Source organism: Calliphora vicina, chromosome 3 (genome assembly GCF_958450345.1).
Source record: "Calliphora vicina chromosome 3, idCalVici1.1, whole genome shotgun sequence".
In the NCBI taxonomy this organism is placed as follows: domain Eukaryota; kingdom Metazoa; phylum Arthropoda; class Insecta; order Diptera; family Calliphoridae; genus Calliphora; species Calliphora vicina.
This window is the reverse complement of record NC_088782.1, coordinates 20,187,005-20,213,697: the sequence shown is the minus strand read 5'-3', so window position 1 is coordinate 20,213,697 and position 26,693 is coordinate 20,187,005. Positions and strand designations below refer to the sequence as shown.

The window sequence follows — 26,693 nt, the reverse complement described above, 5'->3', positions numbered from 1 at the left end:
CGATCGACTTAGAATCACTTTCTGAGTCGATTAAACGATGTCCGTCCGTCCGTCCGTCTGGCTGGCTGGCTGGCTGGCTGGCTGGCTGGCTGGCTGTCCATGTAAATCTTGTGCGCAGAGTACATGTCGCAATTTTGAAGTTATTTCAATAAAATTTGGTACATATTATTTTGAAACTGGCTGCAATCGGTCCATTATTTCACCTAGCCCCCATACAAATGTCCTTCCGAAATTAGACTTTATCGGTCATAAATGTTTAATTTATAAATGTATCTCCACAAATTTAGCTCCAAATAAGTTTAATATATACAAAATTCATGTCACCAAATTTTGTTACGATCGGTTCATAATTAGTCATAGCTCCCATATAGACCCGCTTTCGAAAATCACTTTAACGTGCATAAATCGCTTAAAAATGTTGGTATACTCATAAAATTCAACATACTTAACTTTAATATAAACATAAATCACACGACCTAATTTCATGGTGATCGGTCCATAATTGGTCATAGCGCCCATATAAGGCCCACTTCCGAAAATCACTCAAAAATATAAATTATTGAAATTTTAAAAGAAAAATGTCGGGCTTGACCGACCATACTTTCTTACTAGTTTTTTTACAGAAAATCTTGCGTTTAACACTATTTTCTATAGAAAATCATATGTATTAGGGTAATTTCAGTTATTTCTGCAATGGTAACCGAGCTGGTAGTCAACCTTGGTTGAAATGTTTAATTTTTGAAGATCAGTCAGTAAATTTTTTTTTTATATTTTTTAAAGCAGTTTCAAAAAACTCTATTTTCATTTTTAACTTATTTATGCACAATTGTTTGTTAACTTTAAATAAGTAAAATTTTAAATTTTTTATTTTAACAAGTTTCTTTTGAATTTTCTTACAGATACCAATGTTGCAACCAAGTACCCAACAACAACAACAAGTGAAAATAAGTCTACAACAAGACTTGAATTATCGAAAGCAACAACCAGATTTTGTAAGCGACATTTGTGGTTGTTTCCAAAACAATTGCCTTAAATGTGGCCTTAAAGAAAACGACAAAATTCTGCACAATTTTAACAACGAAAAGAGAAGACATTAAGCAAAGCTTAAATTGCAGAAGAAAAAAAGCAGCAAAACTCCAACAACAACAAAAAATAAACGAGAGTAAGAAAGAAAGAAAATCAAACTAATAATAAAGGAAATTTTGAGAAATAAAAGTAGAAAACTCTCAACCTCTCCTACAAACATAACGGCAACAAAAATATTGTTTTGTTTTGCAAAAAATAACAGAAATTACACTAACGGTGCTTATAATGGTGGATAAGGTGATGATGTATAATAAACATCAAAAATACCAACAACAGCAGCAGCAGCAACAACAAAATCAACTACTACTACACAAACAACCACAGCAACAATTGAAATGTAAAATTAAATCCCCTAAACCAGAGCGAAGAGAGAAGAAGTCAGCAGAGGGAGGAGATTTTTATTACACATTAAGTACAAGTACAAAAAGTACTAAAACAAATACAGCATATAATACAAAAGAAACAACAACAACAGCAACAACAACGACATGTATTACAGGTATTGTTGATAGTTGCTGTGGTAGTTTTAGTGTAAAATATTATCGCCATCTTTATGGGGGACGTAAAGGTGGTGGTGGAGGCGGTTTGTATTTGTGGCTTGTGTTGGTGGTATTTATGTTGATATTATGTGGCAATACCGCAATTTCTCAGCAACGGAATATTAACAATAATGTTAGACAAAACAATAGCAACAATAACAACAACAACAACATTGGCAACATATTGTTGCAAATTTCCACACCACCATCATCATCAGCAGCAGCACAATATACAAATAGTAACAATAATAGACATGATAGGAGGGGGGCTGTGGCGGGTGTTGGCATCATAGTAGCGGATGAAGTAGAAAAACAAGTATTTGATGATGATGACGATGATGCTACACAAAGGCAACAGCAGCAGCAACAATTACCAGTAAAACCTAATATAACAACAAAAACTACTATATCAACCTCTTCATCATCATCGTCTTCTTCATCGTCGTCGTCTTCATCATCTATGTCATCCTCCTCATCATCATCATCATCTTCAAATAACGCCCCAACATTAGGCATTAGTAATAGCAATAGCAACATTAACAAATACACAACCACCAACAACAACATCAACAATTTAAACTCTAATAACAACGAATCATTATTAAATGATGGCGAAAGTATTAGTGCCACCAGCGGCAATAACAACATTAATAACAACAACAGCAATAATAACGATAATAATAGCAGTAGCGAAGATTTATTAAATTCCGCTGAAATTTTAAATGAATCAGAAGGTGAGTGTTTCTTTCTTTTTGTTTTTTCTCTCAAATTTTATGAATAATTTTGGCAATCCATAGGTATTTTTGATGATGTCTATATTTATTTATTGTTATTTATTTCAATATGTATTTACTTTAGCTAGTTGATGTAAAATTTCAAGTTAAAATCACAAAACTAGCAGTCGTTTGAACAAATACAGGCGGATTACTCCCTAATTCAATTCGAAAGGAAATCGAACATTTCCGTTTTCGAATTGAGTTACGCAGTAACGTCCCAGAGTTTGTGATTGACAATATTTACAAAATTTACAAAACTTTTTCAAATATTCAAAGATCACAATCCCAAAAACGTTCTTAAAAAATTGTGTTTTTATACCCTTCACCTTCGTGAGAAGGGTATATATAAGTTTGCCATTCCGTTTGTAATTTCTACATTTTTCATTTCCGACCCTATAAAGTATATATATTCTGGATCCTTATAGATAGCGGAGTCGATTAAGCCATGTCCGTCTGTCTGTCTGTTGAAATCAATTTTCTGAAGACGCCAGATATCTTCGGGATCCAAATCTTGAATAATTCTGTCAGACATGCTTTCGAGAAGTTTGCTATTTAAAATCAGCAAAATCGGTCCACAAATGGCTGAGATATGAGGAAAAAACCAGGACAACCTCGATTTTACCTAGATCTGGATTACTAAGACAATATGGATATCTAATGATAGATATTTCGAAGACATTTGCAACGACGTATATAAGACCATAGTAAGTTGGACCTACAATGGGTCAAAATCGGAAAAAAAAATTTTGAACCCGAATTTTTTTTTCACCAAAAAAAAATTGAAAAAACAAAAAAAAAATTTTAATTTTAAAAAAAAAAAATTTTAAAAAAAATTAAAATAACAATTAGAAATTTTTTTTTCCAAAAAATTAAAAAAACAACTTTGGAAAAAAAATAAATTTTGTTTAACTAAAAATATTTAAAATTTTTATTTTGAATTATAATTTGGTGAAGGTATATAATATTCGGCACGGCCGAATATAGCACTCTTACTTGTTTTTTTTTTAATTTCGTTCGTTACTTAAAAATGCGGAATTTTGTTAAAATTTTTATCTTTTTTTTTGAAACATTTGTACAATATTATTCAAATTATTAGCTCTCAGCAGTTTGAAAAGTACCAATTGGAAACCTTACACTAGCTATTTTACTACTGGGACATCAAACTAGTTCCATGTGGCTACTAAAATAGTAGTTAAATGGTTATAAATTGCTCTACATTTCGCTAGCATTTTCCGTAATTAACAATAGTCAGAGATATTCTTCTTAAGTTTTGGAAAAAAATTTGAGAAAAATTAGTGGTTAGAGCATTTAACTAGAAAACGAGAGTTTATGAGTTCAACACTGCACTCTGAAACATTTATTTACTCAAATGCTGTAGAATTAGTACTATTGAATTTGATAGTCAAGTGTTATGCAGAGTGTGCCAATCGGCCACCTGCAATGACGTCCACATGTTGAATTCACCAGCTATTATTAACATTGTGTGTGGGTTGAAAATTCACTAGTAGTAGTTCTCAGTTAATTCGAAGTGTCAGAACTAGTTCAATGAACTGCTGGGCTATGACCTTTTCCCATCTTTCTGGCAACTTATGGATTCTGCACCAAAAGAACTGCTCATCTTTTGAGGCCAATAACGAATCAGGCCAATATCGGATACTCAGTTCCAAAGTGAAGCGTATCCCAGAGGGAGCCTTCTGCATCGATCGGTAGGCGGTTGAGGTAAAACATCCCCACCACTTCATTCTAAATAGTTTTTAAATGGTATTTCAACATGTGGTCTAGCATTGTCTTGTTGGAATATTACGGTTTCATGTCTAGCCCCTTTTCGACCAATGCTCGCTTCAAACGAATTGTTTGCATTCGGTACAGGTTCCCTATCAAGGTTTGGTCTGATTTCAGCAGCTCCCACCAACTACAGAGCATTACCTTAGCGCCATGGCTACTTAGCTTTGGTGTCTATTCGTCTGGTTGGCCGGGCTTCACGTACGATCGCTTATGCTTCGGGTTATCGTAATGGATCCATTTTCCATAGCAAGTAATGATTCAGTGCAAAAATTATTTTATTTTATAGCGTCCAAGCATCATTTCGGGCACGAGAAAGCGTCTTTAAAAAACAATACTCGACTTCAATTCTTACGCTACCCATTTACCCTGCTTTTGGATGAAACCTGCTGCTCGCAAACGTTTTAAATTGCTGCTTCAGTAGCTCCAAATGATTTTGCAGCCTCTTGTTGGGTTTGACATGGAAGAATGCCAACAATTCTTGGTCTTCAAATTTTTTGAACCGCAGAAACCATCTCTCGTACGTTGAAACCGATGAAACACATTCACCATATGCTTCGGTAGACTTCAGCGGTACTTTTTTTTTTAAATTTTACTTGAAGCAAGTCTCTTCAATTCTCTTTTAAAATTGGTAGTCTGTTTACACTCAGCAAGTCTGTGTTCAATTTTGTATGTCAAAACCTAATAGACGCCATAGTAAGAATGAAATAATAAAAGAATTTGCAGAGATTTATTTCCTCTCTCTCCTATAAACTCAGACTTGCGGCAAAAAAACTTGCCGACTTACACTATAATGTTCAATAACCATGCGAGAATAATTGACAGATATTTAACCTTCAAAATGACATATTAAAAACAAAACCGCATTCAAAAGATATGCTATATATTGCAAACTTTCTGTAGAAAATCTTGTGTATAACACAATTTTCTATAGAAAATCTTGTGTATAACACTATTTTCTATTGAAAATCTTGTGTATACCAGTATTCTCTATAGAAAACCTTGCGTATAACAGTATTCTCTATGGAAAATCTATACACAAGATTCATACACAATTTTCTACAGAAAATCTTGTGTATAACACACAATTTTCTATAGAAAATCTTGTGTATAACACACAATTTTCTATAGAAAATCTTGTGTATAACACACAATTTTCTATAGAAAATCTTGTGTATAACACACAATTTTCTATAGAAAATCTTGTGTATAACACACAATTTTCTATAGAAAATCTTGTGTATAACACACAATTTTCTATAGAAAATCTTGTGTATAACACACAATTTTCTATAGAAAATCTTGTGTATAACACACAATTTTCTATAGAAAATCTTGTGTATAACACACAATTTTCTATAGAAAATCTTGTGTATAACACACAATTTTCTATAGAAAATCTTGTGTATAACACACAATTTTCTATAGAAAATCTTGTGTATAACACACAATTTTCTATAGAAAATCTTGTGTATAACACACAATTTTCTATAGAAAATCTTGTGTATAACACACAATTTTCTATAGAAAATCTTGTGTATAACACACAATTTTCTATAGAAAATCTTGTGTATAACACACAATTTTCTATAGAAAATCTTGTGTATAACACAATTATCTATATAAAATCGTATGTATAACACAATTATCTATATAAAATCGTATGTATAACACAATTATCTATATAAAATCGTATGTATAACACAATTATCTATATAAAATCGTATGTATAACACAATTTTTCATAGAACATCTTGTGAATAACAGTATTTTCATAAAAAATCTTATGTATAACAAAATTTTCCATAGAAAATAATGTGTATAACATAATTTTCTATAGAAAATCTTGTGTATAACACAAATTTTCTATAGAAAATCTTGTGTATAACACAAATTTTCTATAGAAAATCTTGTGTATAACACAAATTTTCTATAGAAAATCTTGTGTATAACACAAATTTTCTATAGAAAATCTTGTGTATAACACAAATTTTCTATAGAAAATCTTGTGTATAACACAAATTTTCTATAGAAAATCTTGTGTATAACACAAATTTTCTATAGAAAATCTTGTGTATAACACAAATTTTCTATAGAAAATCTTGTGTATAACACAAATTTTCTATAGAAAATCTTGTGTATAACACAAATTTTCTATAGAAAATCTTGTGTATAACACAAATTTTCTATAGAAAATCTTGTGTATAACACAAATTTTCTATAGAAAATCTTGTGTATAACACAAATTTTCTATAGAAAATCTTGTGTATAACACAAATTTTCTATAGAAAATCTTGTGTATAACACAAATTTTCTATAGAAAATCTTGTGTATAACACAAATTTTCTATAGAAAATCTTGTGTATAACACAAATTTTCTATAGAAAATCTTGTGTATAACACAAATTTTCTATAGAAAATCTTGTGTATAACACAAATTTTCTATAGAAAATCTTGTGTATAACACAAATTTTCTATAGAAAATCTTGTGTATAACACAAATTTTCTATAGAAAATCTTGTGTATAACACAAATTTTCTATAGAAAATCTTGTGTATAACACAAATTTTCTATAGAAAATCTTGTGTATAACACAAATTTTCTATAGAAAATCTTGTGTATAACACAAATTTTCTATAGAAAATCTTGTGTATAACACAAATTTTCTATAGAAAATCTTGTGTATAACACAATTTTCTATAGAAAATCTTGTGAATAACCGTATTTTCATTAGAAAATCGTATGTATAACAAAATTTTCCATAGAAAATAATGTGTATAACACAATTTTCATTAGAAAATTTTGTGTATAACAGTTTTTTTCCATCCCTGTACATATCATTGTTTAGTTATCACAAATCATCTAACTTTCACTAGCAATTTGCCATAGATAAATTTTCCTACCGTCCAAAAAAAAATTCATTAATATTTTGTGGTTTTTCGCCTACAGTCTTATTAATTAGTAATAAATAAGTTTCTTGAAACCAATTTAAAAATAATAAAAACAAATTTATTATTTTTAATGAAAAACAACAACAGTATTATATAATAACCTGGATGCTTAAAGATAAATTCAATTTAAAATAAATTGAGTTGAAAGTGTTTTGTCTGTTTTTTAACCAAAAACCATTTAAAGTTATACAAAAATCACTTATTAGAAACGTAAGAGTAAAAAAGATCATTAAATTTAAATTGATTTAAGAGAAACACATTTCTAAAACTACCTTAGGGTGGGGGTTTTTTTGCTGTCAAAATGAAATTGTTTGAACGATTAGACTATTAAAGTCAACTGATATAAGACCGAATAAAGCAGAAACAATTTTCATTAAAAAAATGTTAAAACAATTATGTAATTTATAAAAACAGCCTTAAAACTTTTATCAAGCTATTACAGAAACATAAACAAATGTTTAATAAAAGTGTAGTTAATCTATTTGGCAAATAAACTAAACATTTCTTTCTAATTGTAACATTTAAAGATGACAGGTTTTTTATTTAAATACCATTAAGTTTTGTTAAGTTTATTGTTTTTCTACTACTGTGTGCTGTTTATAGTTTATTAAAACCATAAGTATAATAATGAATAGCAGCAATTTTGCTACTTATAGCCCCTCTACACCTCCACCCATATTAAATTGATCAGCATACTAATTTTATGTAGTATAGACTTGTGTAGATGAATAAAATAAATAAAAACATAATAAATAATAGTAAAAATTAATAATGTTAATGCAAAACACAAAACGACAACAAAAAAAAATATAGAAAAAAAAAATTATAAAAATTTTGTGTGTTAAAATAAATGCGTTGAAAATTGCGTAATCGAAATGTGAATGAACACTAAACAAAACGTAAAAAAAAATAACTAAAACTTGGGAAAAAATATTTATATATGACTATTTTTCAACTGGTACTTGTTGCTGGCTGGTTGGGTTTAACTTTAAGTACTACTGGTTGGCTTTAAACCAGGGACGGTTAAAGTTTAATTTTTATTTTTTAATAACAAACAAAACACAACTAAATATTAAAAACTCTCGCACTGGGTCTGCATAATTAAGGTGGCTTTGAACGAAAACTACTTGTGTACATAACTACAAATTTTAAAATTACCAAAAAAAAAAAATAAAAAAAATCCACAACCAAAATGGTTAAAACCTGAAAATGGTAATGCATATTCAACATTTTATTTAAATACTTATAGGCATATTCATACATACATAAATGCAGATACCCAAACATACATAAATATAATCGTATTTAAAAAAAGGAATTTAAATACAAATACAGTTAATAAATTCATATTTGGAGTTGTTCACAAGTATGTCTATGTCTATGTAGTTAGTTCCCATATATTTAATGGAATTATGTAAAACTTTTAAATCTTTAAATATTTTTTTCATAAACAAATATGAAAAACCATAAATGTGCCCGTAAATTTTAATTAATATCGATTGTTTTATTGAAATAATATTTCGTTTTAATTTGTTGTGTGAAGAAAAATTTCAAAAAATCTGTTTTAATTATGTAATGATTTTCTAGGCCAGTATGTGAATGCTCCCTCCTCTATACGACTTTATTTCCTTATTAAAGTTGGTGCATGCATAACAATTTGTTTAACGATGAACTGTTGCATTAGAGGGCCTTGTATATGTTTACTGTTAGCATTTCCAAATTTTTACAAGTTTTTTAACAGTTTAACAGCCACTGTAATTATGTATATGCTTAAGTTAACCATAATATGTTAATGTTTCGATTCTCATGATTGTAGTAAACAAATATATGTTTGTGACAACCATTATTATGATGAAGGATTTACCATATTATGTTCTTTTCGACTTATCACAATCTTAGAACAACACATTATGATAATGATACATCATGAATATGATTGCCATAAACATATAGTTATTTACCACAAATATATTGTATATATGATGGCGATAATTATGTGGATGGCAAATTTATCATATTATGGTTACCACAATCATATAAAAAAACTTCTAAAAATGTTAAAATGGTTACAGTGGAGTAATGTCACTTGATTTCATAGAAAATCAAGGCATCCCCTGGATGGATTCTGTTCAATTACGTCTACTAATGCAAAGCCTTGAGATGGAACTAGAAAAATCGTTATGGGTGGTAGAATGGATAGAGTATAAATTTATGGAAGGTTTGGCTAAAGAGCTAATAATTTGTACTTATTTGACCAAATTATACTTTAAAATAAAAAATTTTAAATTGAAAAATTTTTTTTTAATTTTCATATCGATTTTTTTAATTTTTTAGTGAAACAAATTTTTTGAAAAAATTATTTTCCCGATTTTTATCCATTGTAGGTTAGACTTACTATGGTTATACGTTGCAAATTGTCTATACTAATGACAAAGTAATCCAGATATAGATAAAACAAGTAAGAGAGCTATATTCGGCTGTGCCGAATCTTATATACCCTTCACCAAATTATACTTAAAAATATTTTTTTTTAAATATTTTAATTTAAACAAAATCAAAATTTTTTTTTTAATGTTTTAAAATTTTAAAATTTTTTTTTTCCAAATTGTTTTTTAATTTTTTTTAAAAAGTTTTTTTTTTTTATTTTTTTTTTAAATTTCTTTAATTAATTTTTTTGGAAAAAGAATTTATGACAAAAAAAATTTTTTTGATGAAAAAAAAATTCGGGTTAAAAAATATTTTTCCCGATTTTGACCCATTGTAGGTCCAACTTACTATGGTCTTATATACGGCGTTGCAAAGGTCTTTGAAATGTCTATCATTAGATATCCATATTGTCTATATTAATGACTAGTAATCCAGATATAGATCAGAAATAGGTCAAAAATCGAGGTTGTCCTAGTTTTTCCTTATATCTCAGCCATTTGTGGACCGATTTTCTCGATTTTAAATAGCGACCGAGCCGGAAGAATTTCATAGATGTTGATGTATGAATCGTGTATGTAAGTTATTTGAGGGCTTTGAAAAGTTGATTTCAACACACAGACGGACAGACGGACATGGCTATATCGATTCCGCTATCTATAACGATCCAGAATATATATACTTTATGGGGTCGCAAATGAAAAATGTGGAAATTACAAACGGAATGACGAACTTATATATACCCTTGCCACTCATGGTGAAGGGTATAAAAATAAGTGAAATATATCAGCCATTTGTGGGCCGATTTTCTCGATTTTAAATAGCAACTTAACCGGGTCTATAGCAGATATATTGATGTATGAATCATGTATGTAAGTTATTCGGGGGCTTAGGTATTTATAACGATCCAGAATATATATATGTACTTTGTGGTGTCGCAAATGAAAAAACGGAATGACAAACTTATATGTATATACCCTTGCCACTCATGGTGAAGGTTATAAAAATATGAAACCTAAGTTTCCATTGTTTTGTTCATGCCATAATAGTGAACACTTTTATTATGTTCTTTTTGTTTTTGGAGATACTAAAAAATTAAAAATTTTCTTTGATTGAATTTTGGAAAAGTTGCCATTGTATTGTCAACCACTTAGGGTTCCTACGCGGGAAAATTTTCACGGGAATTCCCGGCAATATTTTTTTGGAAATTTTTGTCAGGAATTTTCGAGAATTTCTTTATAAATTTTCTTCTTAAAGTTTCAATATTTAGATTCGTTGTGATGGCCAAATTTGTAGTCTATTGAATGATTACATATTTCCATAACTTTGTTGGAGTTACCAACATTTAGTCAGTTAGCAAAGAAGCATTACGGCTGCAATAACCAAATTGTTTAACTCAACTACAAGTTTTCATGAATCAAAATTTAATGTTCTTCAAGGTTTAAATTTGTTGATATACTTTTAGATTTGAAAAATTTCGCTTTCGAATCGATCTACACATGTGATTTAGTGACTTAGTAGGAATTCTTAGGTTGTTTAATAAAAAAGTTGAATTTATTGATTTTATAATGGTGAAAACTACAAGCGTGACAATACCTTTCAAATGCCACTATTAATTTAGAAACTCTTAAAAAGGCTGAACCAACATTTTATACACATGAAAAATATTTAACGAAAAAGACGAGTATACAGTGGTGGCCAGGAATTTAAGACAAAACCTGTTTGCTAAATTCCACGTGATTGTCAATTATTTTTTCAAATATTTCCACAAATATGTATGCATGAGGACTGTTTTAACACACAAGTGTGTTTTATTCGACTGTGTCAATTCATACATATTCACCACGAACACATAAAATTTTTCTACAACTTGACCAAAAAAAAAATTTTTTAAATAAACATATTTTCTCACATTTATACCATTATATTTTTATTATTATAAAATATTCGGACCAAATTTCGTATATTTAGTTCCATTAGTTTCGGTCATATCATGTTATTAACAGCGGATGTTTGCTGAGGTGGGTCAACGTATTTCCACATATCTTTGTCCATATATGTTTTACCGATTTTTCCAAACATTTTTCAGAAGGTAGAAACATTAATAATAAATTTCATACCCTTAGAGGTCCTTTTATTTTGGGTCTATCGCGCTTAAAATTCAGTTGATGAAAATAATTCAAGTATTTGTCTTAAATTGGTGGCCACCACTGTATGTTTGTGACAACCATTTATATGATGAAGGACTCACCATTTTATGTTGCTCTCGGCTTATGGATATCATAATCTGAGAACAACATATTAAGATAAAATTATTCATCATAAATATGGTTGATACAATCGTGTGAATCGTAAATTAACTATATCATGGTTAGCAAAGTGATGTAAATAGTTACTGGGACTATAATATTGTTAAAAAACTTGTAACAATATTGAAATGGTTACTGTAAACATGCACAACTATATTTTTTCTCTGCGTGTAGGGTCACATTAAGACTTCGAAAAAATTTATTTATTTTAGGAAATTATTATTTCGATTTACTCCCGGGAATTCCCGGAATTTTTTAATACTGAATTATAGTATTAAAAAATTCCGGGAATTCCCGGGAGTAAATCGAAATAATAATTTCCTCCCGGGAAGGGTACAAGTCCGGGAGATTAGGAACACTATAACCACTCTATCAGCCCAATTATGAATAAAAATCCCCGGAAGTCTTTTCCCTTTTCTTATTTTTAACATTAAATATGAATAGGAAAAATGGGAAAAGGGAAAAAACTTCCGGGGAATTTTTATTCATAATTGGGCAGAATATACATATCGCACTCGTTCAACAATACTGTATTAACTCAAAATTTTAAAATGTTCCGTAGAAAAATCCGAATACATCATATTAAGCAAATTCCATTTGAAAATATATCTACATTGGTTTTCTTTAAAATTTTTGCAATTATTGTAAAATAAATCTATTTTTCGAGTTAATACCATTTTTCTGAAACTTCTCGATATTTTTATACCCTTCACCATGAGTGGCAAGGGTATATATAAGTTTGTCATTCAGTTTGTAATTTGTACATTTTTCATTTGCGACCCCACAAAGTATATATATTCTGGATCGTTATAGATAGCGGAGTCGATATAGCCATGTCCGTCTGTCCGTCTGTGTGTTGAAATCAACTTTCTGAAGCCCCCAAATAACTTACATACACGAATGATACATCAATATCTCCGAATTTCTTCAGGCTCGGTCGAGAAAATCGATCCACAAATGGCTGAGATATAAGGAAAAACCAGGACAACCTCGAATTTTGACCTATTTTTGACCCATATCTGGATTACTAAATCATTAATATAGACAATATGGATATCTTATGATAGATATTTCAAAGACCTGTGCAACGACGTATATAAGACCATAGTAAGTTGGACCTTCAATGGGTCAAAATCGGAAAAATTATTTTTTAACCCGAATTTTTTTTTTCACCAAAATTTTTTTTTTTGACAAAATATTAAAAAAAAAATTTAAAAACTAAAAAAAAAAATTTTGTAAAATTAAAAAAAAAATGTATTAAATTTAAAAAAAAAAATTTTAAAATTTAAAAAACAACTGGAAAAAAAATTAAATTTTGTTTACCTAAAAATATTTGAAATTTTTATTTTAAAGTATATTTTGGTGAAGGGTATATAAAATTCGGCACAGCCGAATATAGCTCTCTTACTTGTTTTGTATTATTTTATCAACAAAACAGTATCAACTCAAAATACAACCAAATTTAAATAAAGGCTCAATTCAAAATAATAAAATTTTTTTTATGAAAATATACGATGTATATCTATTTAAATTTTTGTATTAACTCTAAATAATACCTTTTTGTTGATACAAGGTAGTCACTAATTATCACGAAAATGGTTTCAAATGTGGTTATGAAAAAGTAATCGCAATACGTTGAAATTTTTACAGTAGATAGATATTGATGGTGCTAGTTGATTTCTTGCAAAAAGTGAATTTTTAAAAATTTTGAGTTAATACAGTATTGTTGAACGAGTGCGATATATGCGTATATAATGAAAAATATGATCTGATTTTACCCTTTTCATGAATATTGCTGTTTTCTTTTAAAATAATATTAACTGTTTAGCTTTATTTAATATATTATTCTGCTTTTTAGAATTCTCGAATTCTGTTCGAACGTAGTTCTCTATTATTTTGTATTAATATTAATCATACGCCTACAAAACGTCACATTCAAAATAATTCTACAATAATCATACGCAACGGTAGACATTCAATAAGAATTTTATTTGTTACTTGTTGCAAAATTATTAATTTATGATAATTTATTTAAAAAAAAACTAATACATAAATTGAAACATCAGTTTTTTAATAAATTCCATAATAAACAAACAAATGTGTATTAGTTTGTAAATCTCATAAATATTTAATACCCCTCACTTCGTATTTATTTTTTTTTTTTTTTATTAATGTAAATAAAAACACAAATATTTGCTTTGCATTTTTATTTTGTTGAATTTTTTATTTGCAACATCTATTTACCACTGACCAACATTACCACTTTTAACGAGATGAGCTGAGACATACATTTAAGCTTAACAAAAAAAATCTTTCTAAAACGAAAAATAAACCAGTCAGTCGCATAAATACCATTTATCTTAATATTGTTATTGCTGCTAATACTGCTGCTGCTGCTGTTATTGTTATTTGCACTATTGACCAATTTTTCTTGCACAGTTTCATCTTTTTTTTCTATATGTTTCATTTTGGCTTTTGAATTGTGTTACAACAAAATTTTGGTTTTAAACAAATGAAATTTGCAATAGAAAAAAAACCGAAATTAAGAAAAAAGAAATAAAAGCAGCAAAAAAATAGCTACCAACAATTGCTGAAATATTAATAGCAAAAAAAAAAAAAACATTAAAAACGATGCAGCAACATTAATACGAGTATTTAACAATTATTTTGGTTTTTCTATAAGTATTTATGTACGAGTATGTGTATTTTTTTTCAACAATTTTGCTAGACAAACAATATGACTGAAGACTTAAACGTTAAATGGCAAAAAAACTACGATGAATTTTTTTACTCAAATGCGAAAAGCAACAATTTAACAACAACTGAAACCGAAACCAAAACCAAACAAACTGTAGTTAGTAATGAATGTAACGCAACATTACACTCGTCACCTTGTTGCTATTAAACAAACAATATCTACACTTATACAGATACAGATAAATATGTATCTATGTATTATATAGATATAGAAAAACTGGCAGACGTATGGATACATTAACAAACTGTTTGATATTTAGACACTTCTGTAAGTTGTACGAGTAAATACCCAGCAGTTTTACAAATAACTTGGCTAACTCCAATTGATATATTTTGAGTCATTTGACAATTATGTGCTCTTTGTGGTGCAGAGAGAATTCAATTGGTTACTTTATATACCAGAGGTAATCTAGCGTGTAGTCAATTGTCACTTTAGTGACTCTAAGTATCCTAGAGTGTAGTCACTTTTAACTTTTCTTTTGTACTGCACTTTAGAAAGTAATTATTTCATCCACCAGAAGTAATCTACTGGTGAGAATTCGGATGAAAGTTTGTTTACAAGTAATCGGTTATTGGACTAACTAGGAGATTGCTTTTAACTGACTGTTATCAATTACACTATGCAACAAATAAAGACTTTTGGAAAATCACAAAATCATGACAGTATAGGTTCGACTCTAAAAACCCTATACTCAGTTTGTCCATTTTGGTGACCGATTTTTTTTTATGGGCCCCCAAAGTTTCTGAAAATCAGTGGGGCCTCTAAAAAAGGTGTCATCAGTTTTTGGTTAACAGCTAATTCAGACTTTGTGATACGGCTTAACTTTATATGGCAATAATATAGCTAAGTGTCCGCCAAATAAATTTTGTTAAAATTTTTTTCCAAAAAAATAGCTTTTTCGTGCACTTTTGTTGAAAAAATATAGGAAGAAAAATTTTTTTTTTTACTTTTTTTAGAATAACTTCCAGGGTCTCTTAATTTTTCACTAACAATATTTAGCAAAATTGTAGCTACGGTAAATCTGAATAACTCTTGTGAACATATCAATGGAATCCGAACATATCTAGGCATTCTAAATAGCTGTCAAAAATCACTTTGTAGCTTAAAAATTTTAGTTTTTTACTATTTTTTGACTCTAAAACAAAAATTTTTTATTAAAAATTTATGTTCGAGTGTATACTTCTCTATTGTGCTGGAATAACGAAGAATGGGCAAATCATTATCGGTATGATCCGGGCGCATCACTTTATCCAATCTTAGTCACGCAAGACCGGCTTGATGCAAGATATGAAAAAACATTAAAATTTTTTAAAGTGGGCAAGGTTTGTGGAGCTTCTGAAGAGTAAATATAAGCTTTTTATATAAGTTTTTGATATCGGTGGAAATCTTATGACTTGGAGATTGATATTTTAGTGAAATGAATTAATTTTGTGTTTTTTCGGACGTCATTTACCTTAAAAACTAACTATATTTTAAAATGGTGATTTTCCATCAAGAAAAATAAAAACTTTGAATTAATGTAAAATTTGAACAGTTACAGACATCACAATAAAATTTGGAAGTAATATAGATCTAAATGTTCTTAAGTCAATGGCATCATTAATGTTGCCATTCTTTGTTTTTAAAAACTGAAATTCCTAAAACGGGGAAAATGTGTTCCAAAAAACTGAGTTTTTTTTAGAAAATAGACCACTTTGACGTTATTTCCAGTATGATAGTAAAATCGTTTTGTATGTATATAAACAACATATAGGGCTATACAAATATGATGAGTTTTTGAGGATCGGTGCTTTGCGTTTTTAGAATTTTTTACTCAAAACTAAAATTTTGTTTCAAAATTGGCCAAGTTTTAAAAGGGATAAGGGGTACAAATTCCGCTTAAGTTAGTCAAATTTTACTTTATACGTTTTTGCATTAAGTTCTCTTTCCAAATCATAAAAAATGTATATAGCCACGAAGAAGATTAGTTTTTTATAAAAGAAAAAATATGGGGACTTTTTTGGGAAAAAACTTAAAAAACACACGCATACAAAGTTGAAATATATAAAAAGATGCTTCAACTTTGGATGCGTGTAACTTTTTATAGGGACGAAATAATTGTTATCAGGTTGGTTTTATTTTCTTTAGAATTTTATCCCAAATATACGTCATATATAAAAAACAAATTTCGACCATTCGTAGGCCCATCATATATAAAATACAAAAAAAGATCGAGCCAAATTTAAAAAAAAAATTAAACCTAAATATCTTTTGAACTAAAAGAGATAACCTACAGATGAAAGCATATTTTTGTAGACCTTCTAAAGGACTATCTATATTTTAAGCTCATAAATAGCTTTTTTACGTTTTTTTTCAAATGTGTGACATTGAGGGTCCACTCACTGATCCGCATTCCGAACACCTCAGCCGAGTAAATAATACAGCTACATAGAAGTGTGGACTTCATCATACTATTTTAACAAAAAATCTTTGTTTTAGCATCAAAAAATAGTAAAAACGATAATTGTTAAGGTACAAAGTTATCTTTATGTGCTATTTAGAGTGACTAGACACGTTTAGAATGCATTGATATGTTCTCAAGAGTTGTTCAACTTTACCATAGCTACAACTTTGCTAAATATTGTTAGTGAAAAATTAGGAGACCCTGCACGAAAAAGCTATTTTTTGGAAAAAATTTTAACAAAATTTATTTGGCGGACTCTTAGCTATATTATTGCCATATAAAGTTTCACAAAGTCGGAATTAGCTGTTAACCAAAAACTGATGACACCTTTTTTAGTGGCCCCACTGATTTTCAGAAACTTTGGGGGCCCATAAAAAAAATCGGTCACCAAAATGGACAAACTGAGTATAGGGTTTTACTACCCTTTGGTAGTAGAGTCGAAACTATATAGTCATGATCGTGTGTTTTTTTCACTGTTGCACCGTGTTACCTTTCAGTACATGTTAAAATAACTAGTTATTTAGCAAATCAAGTAACCAGTTAGGTAGCTATGGAACCGGTACGTGAGTCCAGTACGTTAACTATTTTGGACTAGCTATAAGACTGTCTCTTTGTAATCAATCCTCACGCTTAGGACAAGCACATATTCAAATAACTAGTAACGTAACTACTTCCGTAACTAGCTGTCACTTTAAATGTTAGACAATATCACTAGTTCGGGTCAGTTACCCAGCACAGCTGGGTAATTTTAAATGTCTGTTAATGTTTCTGTGTACTTGTGGTTTACAATTTCATTTAATGTTGCTGCTAAACTTAAAGTCTTATTTGTTGTTTTTGCTATTGCTGTTGTTGTGTTATTTCAATGACGTTAATTGCTTTGAAGAGCTTCTGCCGTGGACATCAAATTTACGTTACATTCATACAAAATTCAATTCGTAGTTTGAAATGTTGAAATATTAAATACACATATTTTTTATAATAGCTTATTTATCGACCAAGGAATCGTGCTAAAGTATAGTTTGTTTATTTGAAGACCTTTAAGTTATTAATATTAGTGGGTTAAAATGGGTAACGTTTTTTTATAAAAGGTGTCGAAGAAGAAGTAAATAGAAAACACAGTTGCACAGAGGGGGCCCATCTAAACTAAAATAATGTACGATTGAAACACAAATATAATCAGATTATTGTCTTATAATCAGACAACCCCACAGTGGTATAGAAAAAAAAATAGGGAAATAAATCTGTAACTTCTAAACGGTTAGTCCGTTTTGAATGAAATTTCACACGCGCAAAGAGGAAGTGTTTTCGAGTTTAAATTTTGTACTTGAACCTCATGGGCCTTCCAGGGGCGTGGTCAGGGGTCCCCAAAGTAGGACATCTCGGGTATGTTATATTTTTAAATCAATCCTATTTCTTCATTAGAGCTACGATTTCAAAAAAATTACACATATATAATCTCCTTGTCGTAGGTATCAATTATCTCTTATAGCTTAGGAGATATTTGCATTTGAAAATTAAATTTTCAAAATTTTTACCCACCCCACTACAGTTTTATGATAACATCGTATCCAAATATTTCCCAATTTTCTCCATTTTTCCTTTATTGATCTAACAATAAATTTATGTGTTGAATAATGAATGAATTATTCAAAAATAATAACTGAGTCCAAAGTTAGATGTATTTGAATTTAAAAAAATTTAAAAAAGAAAAAAATACATTTTTCTTTTTAAGTTATCTAAAAAATTTCTAAGAAGATGTATTAAGAATTTATGCTTTTTAAAAAGCAAACTTTACAATAAATATTTTAAATAAAAACAAATTTGAAAATTATTGATACCGAAAGGACCAGGGCCATCCAAAAATGCCTATTTTTTATGTAACATTCAAATTTAGGGCAAAAATTCTCATATTGCATAGTCGATATCAAAATATAGTAAACCATTTTAGATGGCCAAATATGTTCTTAATTATTTTGTAAAGGGTTCCGATAACCCCGCCCCTGGTATGGATATTATAGCTAAAAAACTAAAAAAACCCATTTTTGGGATTTTTTAAAACTTTTTTGGGAATTGCGGTATTCCTGATTAAAAATTTTAAAATTAGTTTTTATTTTTTAATTTTGCATTGTAAAATCTATATAACTGTAAAATTTCATTACAAAATATTCAAAAATAAAAATTTAATTTCAATTTGAAAAATGTGTATTTTTGCAACAACTCAATAAAAAAACATTTTTTGTCATATTTTTCAAAAAAGTATTCCATGAATTTTTAATTGTCAAAAGTTATATATATTTTTGAAAAATAAATAAAATCCCCTATCCGTTGATATATAACATGTCTACGTTATGTTTTTTACGTGGCAAATTAATTAGGGGAAACTTAAACAAAAACTTAAAATTTGGTGAAAATGAGCGAATTCATTTAATTGTGAATAAATTCGAAAAGAATCAATCGATATTTATGATCCATACGTTATTTTGTTCCTATTACATATGGCTTTGCGGTAGAGCAATAAAACTGAAAAATTTTTGTAGAGATCCTCTACAAAAATATGTAGGTTATCTCTTTTAGTTCTAGAGATATTAAGGTTTAATTTTTTTTTAAATTTTGCTCGATCTTTTTTTGTATTTTATATATGATGGGACTACAAAAGGTTGAAATTTGTTTTTTATATATGACGTATGTTTGGGATAAAATTCTAAAGAAAATAAAACAAACCTGATAACAATTATTTCGTCCCTATAAAAAGTTACACGCATCCAAAGTTGAAGCATCTTTTTATATATTTCAACTCTGCATGCGTGTGTTTTTTAAGTTTTTTCCCAAAAAAGTCCCCATATGTTTTCTTTTATAAAAAACTAATTTTCTTCGTGGCTATATACATTTTTGTATGATCTGGAAAGAGAACTTAATGCAAAAACGTATAAAGTAAAACTTGACTAAGTTAAGCGAACATTGTACCCCCCAGCCCTATTCAAACTTGGCCAATTTTGAAACAAAATTTTAGGTTTAAGTAAAAAATTCTAAAAACGCAAAGCACCGATCCTCAAAAACTCGTCATATTTGTATAGCCCTATATGTTGTTTATATACATACAAAACGTTTTTACTATCATACTGTAAATAACGTCAAAGTGGCTATTTTCTAAAAAAAAACTCAGTTTTTGGAACACATTATCCCCGTTTTAGGAATTTTGATGTTTGAGAACAAAGAATGGCAACATTAGTGATGCCATTGACTTAAGAATATTTAGATCTATATTACTTACAAATTTTATTGTGATATCTGTAACTGTTAAAATTTCACATTAATTCAAAATTTTTATTTTCTTGATGGAAAATTACCATTTTAAAATATTGTTAGTTTTTAAGGTAAATGACGTCCGAAAAAACACAAAATTAATTCATTTCACTAAAATGCCAATCTCCAAGTCATAAGGTTTCCACCGATATCAAAAACTTATATAAAAATCTTATATTTACTCTTCAGAAGCTCCACAAACCTTGCCTACTTTCAAAAATTTTAATGTTTTTTCATATCTTGCATCAAGCCGGTCTTGCGTGATCAAGATTGGATAAAGTGATGCGCCCGGATCATACCGATAATGATTTGCCCATTCTTCGTTATTCCAGCACAATAGAGAAGTATACACTCGAACATACATTTTTAACAAAAATTTTTGTTTTAGAGTCAAAAAAAAGTAAAAAACTAAAATTTTTAAGCTAAAAAGTGATTTTTGGCAGCTATTTAGAATGCCTAGCTATGTTCTGATTGCATTGATATGTTCACAAGAGTTATTCAGATTTACCGTAGCTACAACTTTGCAAAATATTGTTATTGAAAAATTAGGAGTCCCTGGAAGTTATTCTAAAAAAAGTAAAAAAAAAAATTTTCTTCCTATATTTTTTCAACAAAAGTGCACGAAAAAGGTATTTTTTAGAAAAAATTTTAACAAAATTTATTTGGCGGACTCTTAGCTATATTATTGCCATATAAAGTTAAGCTGTATCACAAAGTTTGAATTAGCTGTTAACCAAAAACTGATGACACCTTTTTTAGAGGCCCAACTGATTTTTAGAAACTTTGGGGGCCCATAAAAAAAAATCGGTCACCAAAATGGACAAACTGAGTATAGGGTTTTACTACCCTTTGGTAGTAGAGTCGAACCTATATAGTCATGATCGTGTGTTTTTTTTCACTCTTACACTGTATAATCAATGGACTGTGGACTGTTATCGAGTTACAAAATCATAACTTAAACAGAAAAGAATAGTTCATTTTAAAATTGCAAATTTTGTTGGTTTACGATCCATTTAATAACGAGTAGTTACTCTTTGAAACCTTGATTTTTATGCCAATAACTTTAAATCACTGTACTGATCCGAATAGCCATTATCTATTACATACACAAAAGTACCCTGCTGTTGGTTTCATTTTATTTAGATTTTTTTTTTTATAATTACACATTTAATGAGTTAATGATTATGGTTCAATATACATTTAGAGGGCCTTAAAGTTGTAACAAAAAACAACAGATTATGTAAGTTTGAAAAAATCAAACCATAAATTATATATTACTAAATATGCCAGACAGATCACAACAATAAAAAATATGTTTTTTTAAATTAATTTTGGGAGTAGTATAAAAAAAAGTTCATTCAACTTGAAACAAAACCTTTAAATACTTTAATAGATTTTATAACAATAATTTCCTTAGCTTTTTACAAAAGAGTTTTATTTTTTTTACCATTTTTCAAAACAATACTTTGTAGTTATTTAGGCATTACATTTACAATTGTTTCAGCTTAAGTACTTCCTTAAAGTACTTAATGTAAAACAAACAAAACGTCCATCAATAATAATGTTTTCAATTCCATTGGATTCCATCATAACATTAAAACATTGTAAATATTATTATTATTACAGAAATATGAATCCCAGCATGATAGACCGACCGACCATTGTTTAAGGAACTAAATATATTTTTGTGGTTTTCAGTAGCTCATATACATTTACAATGTATTTACTTCCGCTTTTATAACTTTGTAGAAATATTTGTGTTATTTTAACTTAAAAGAAAAACATATTTTTACTACTACTGACCAACTATTTATTTATTTATTTATTTGTAATCAAAAAATAAACTAACAAAAATAACATGGGAACCGGATATAGTTGCAAGTACTTACAGTCATTAACACAAATGTAAAACCTTATTGCAAAATATTTATGTTTGTTAGTTTTTTTTTTCTTTTTAAAGAAAAACCTTAGACATAAAATATGTTATGTACAGAAATTCATTTATATTTTATTAGAAATTGCCAAGTAACTAAATAGAAATTGGCCAAAAATATTAAAGTCAAATGAAAAATATTCAAAAAGTACCAATAAATTAAAGAGAAAGTACCATAAAGCCTCCATGTGTGGATTTTCACTCATTCGGGTACATATAAGCCTAATTTCATGTTTCTTTTTATTATAAATTATTAAAAAAGTAACAGAAGAATAAAGAAAAATTACCATAAACTCTGTCCCTTAGATATTTACTCACTCAGGACCATCGAGCCCTTATCGCCAAATTATCGTAAGCGACAAAACACAAATTTTACAGGAGAAAGTTTTTTTTGATTATTTTGAAATTTATACATCGAATTAAAAATTTTATGATGCGATATAATATAATTTCGTTCAAGCTATTTGCCTATTTTTGACAATTAAAAATTCATGGAATACTTTATTGAAAAATATGAGAAAAAAATTTTTTTATTGAATTTTTGCATAGATACAAATTTTTCGAATTGAAATTAAATTTTTATTTATGAATAGTTTTTAATGAAATTTCACAGTTATATAGATTTTTCTATTTAAAATAGAACAAGTAAGAGAGCTAATTCGGCTGTGCCGAATCTTATATACCCTTCACCAAATTATACTTTAAAATAAAATTTTTTAAATATTTTTAGGTAACCAAATTAAATTTTTTTTTATTTGTTTTTCAAATCTTTTTTTTTTTAAAAATTGTTTTTTAATTTTTTTAAAAATTTTTTTTTTTTTTCGGGTCAAAAAATATTTTTCCCAATTTTGACCCATTGTAGGTCCACCTTACTATATATAGCCTTATCTACATCGTTGCAATGGACTTTAAAATATCTATCATTAGATAGTAATCCAGATATAGATCAAAACAAAAATATAACACAAAGCCTAGTATTTACAAGAACAACAGAACAATTAAAATTAACCCTATATACCACTTGGTCTTAAAATGACCCCAAACTTCTAAAACCATAAAAAATATGATTTTAAAAGTTTGGGGTCATTTTAACCCCAAGTGCCATTTAACCTTAATTTCCATTCTTGTGCTGTTATTATAAACCCCTGAGATTACGTTATATTTTTGTTAAATTTCATCAAAATCGGCCCAAAAATTGTATATTTTTGGGCCGAACATTTCGAACATTTCGAAATCTTTCCAAGAGAAATTCCAAATATAGAAAAATTTCACCTTTGACCTTCACGATTTAAGGGTTAACGTTTTCCGATTTTAGTAAAAGTTTCAGAGTATATTTAGAATTATCTGGACTATAATATTCTCAATAGGTTTTACTTAAAATTCATAAGAATAAGGAAATAGAGCTCATTGGCCTAAAAATTGCCAAATAATTGGTTTTTCTCGAAAATTTCAAAATTTAAATCGCAGGTACGGAAAAACTATAAGAGATATTTTCATAATTTTTTCACATTTTTATTCCCTATTATATCCTTAATAAATCTCAATGAGATGATCAAAAAATTCTGAAATTTGTTTAACAACATTTTTAAAAATCTGAAAATGGAGTTTTGGAACTGCCGTTAAAAAATTTTCATTTTTTTGTTCATACCTAAGAATATGTTAACGGTATTCTACGAAGACAAAAACTCATATACAAGTATATATGGACATTTTTTAAGTAAAAATGAACTTTTATTTTAATATTTATCAAAATATTTTAATTTTGTTCCTACATTTCTTGTTCTAGTGGCCTGAGACACGTTAATGGCCTGGCGAATTTTTAATAACTTTAACATTTTTTGACCGATTTCTGTTTTTTATGTCTCATTAGAACGATAATTACGTACACATTTCGATTCTTTTAAATTAAATTACAAAAGTAATTTTTTAATGGCAAAATTTTTACAAAAACTGAAAAAAATGCATTTTTCCCCTTGTAAATGCATCTCAAAACTTCAGAGGGCTTGCGGCACGTCTTATCCCCAACCGATTTAACTACAATTTTTTCAGGATGATTTTTTTTACTAATGTTCACCAAACTGGAGGGTGAGAATGGCCAAAATCCAACATTTGTTTATTAAGGGCCACCCTAATATACATACATATGATTTTTTCAAAATTGAAAAAAAAAAAATTTTTCGAAATTGTTTTTCCTATTTTTATTTTTAAATTTATTGGTGAATTAAATTTATGGAAAAAATTTTTTTGGTAAAAAAATTCGGATTAAAAAATATTTGACCCATTGTAAGTCCAAATTACTGTAGCTTTATACATCGTTGCAATGAACTTGCATACTATCATTAGATATCCATATTGTTTATATTAATGACTTATTAATCAAGATATAGATCAAAAATAGGCCAAAAATCGAGCTTGTCCCGATTTTTTCCTTATATCTCAGCCATTTGTGGGCCGATTGTCTGAGCCCGGTAGCCGGGAGAATACCCGATATATTGATATATACGGACATGGCTATATCGATTTCGCTATCTATAACGATGAGAACCATTATGAGAATATAAAAAATATATCTTTTTTTGGGTCTCTTAACAAAAATTATAACCAGAAAATTATGTCTATTTAAACACTTGAAACACTTAAAAATTCAAATGTCTAGCTGTCAACTTTAAAGATTCTCTACACTTACCTTTCGAAAATTAGTCGAGAATTATTCGGTGTTGTGGATTAAAACTGTAGAGTAGACATTTATATCTTTAAGCAACAATGTGTAAAATAAATTTCAATAAAAATATCGAATTTATTCGAGGTAGGCTGACATTTTGATTCATAACTTTTTTTCTATTAAACTAATTATGGGGATTTTCAATAGCGAGCTGCTTAATACAACGATAAATATTTTAGGTGAATGTGACAAGTTTTGGTTTCGGATTTTAGGCGTGAGAATGATTTACACACACATAGAGACCAAAATGGAATTGGTAATAAAATTGTATAAGAATCAAGATACTTTCCAAATGTTTCAAGTGACATGGGATTTTCAATTGAAATTCAAATAAATTTTACTTGTAATCAGTGATGCCAGGAGATTTTTTCAGAAATACCTACGGTCATGAAAAAAATCCCTTTTTTTCCCTACACCCACTTTTTATTTTCCCTACATTTTTCCATACACTACTTTTTTCAAATTTGAACAGCTAAGTTGTGTTCAGCAAAAGAAAAGCTTAAGCGGATTTCTTTGTGCATTTTTAGTTAGATTTAATTTACCGCAATTTAATATTTTGCCACAAGCCTTGCATCTGCACTTAAAGTCATCTTTGACCGGCTCCAGCCATTAGCTTCTCGTCTCTCAACCAACATGATCTGTATTTGCTTTGCTTTCATCATTATTAGAAGACGAATTGGACATTTTTTCTAAATTTAGTTTTGTTTTAATTCATAATGTTTTAATGTTATTTATTACTTAAAAACTTACTTATTAAAATCGAAGGGACCTGCAAAGATGGCGTACGTATGTAAAAAAATGGACATAACCAAACAAATGTCTACTTCAAATGAAAATTTATTGTAGAAACTACTCTAGTAGTTGTCAACGCCCTACAATTCGACTAAAGTAAGAAAAAAATCCCTACAAAAAGGGAAAATTTCCTACACTTGGCATCACTGCTTGTAATACATTATAATATTGTTCTCAGGAGCAGCAATATTAAAACCTGATGTAGAGTGTAAAACCTTGCATAAAAGATTCCCAAACTGTAGCTATAGGATGATTTTTTATTTATAGTATATCAATCACAATGTGTTTATAATGACCATTTCAAAGTTTTAATGAACGAGAAGAAAAAATTAACAGAAAAAACAAAACATCTTTACAAATAATAAAAAAAAAAACAACAACCCAACAGATCCATTATTTAATATGACAACAGTTTACGCCCATTTCTTCATGCTTCAATGCTCATTTAGACATTTGATCGTAATTGTTGTAATGAAAACCAAATCAAACTGAAATAAGAAAAAAAAAACAAAAAAAATATAAATAAAATAAATCCAAACAGTCATTATTTAAGCAGGCATTGAAACTGTTCGAATGAGACATAATCCCATGACTGCGATTGCAACGGAAGTTTAGTTTTTCTTGTGTTTTTTTTTTAAATGAAAAAAAACAACAATAGTTTAGTGCCAGTCAGTAATTATTAGTAGCTGAGATAGAAGAATGATATAAATCGTATATAAATCACAACAAAAATCAACCATGCAAATAAATGCGCAAAGACTACGTCATAAGTTGACGTTAAAGTAAAACTATATTTAGTTTATGTAAGAAATAATAATTTGTTTTTTTTTTTGTAAATTTACTTGTTTAATGTTAACAATTATTAGGTTAAATTA

At 28.5% G+C, this 26,693-nt stretch overlaps 1 protein-coding gene across 1 annotated transcript in view; it reads left to right on the top strand.

The window, feature by feature from the left end:
• Positions 1-26,693, top strand: part of Tie (Tie-like receptor tyrosine kinase) — a 112,651-nt gene that overhangs the window by 46,747 nt on the left and 39,211 nt on the right. The window contains exon 2 of the mRNA XM_065504946.1: positions 900-2,359. Coding sequence (XP_065361018.1) covers positions 1,312-2,359 — 1,048 coding nt within the window. The 5' untranslated portion in view covers positions 900-1,311. The remainder of the gene's footprint in view (positions 1-899; positions 2,360-26,693) is intronic.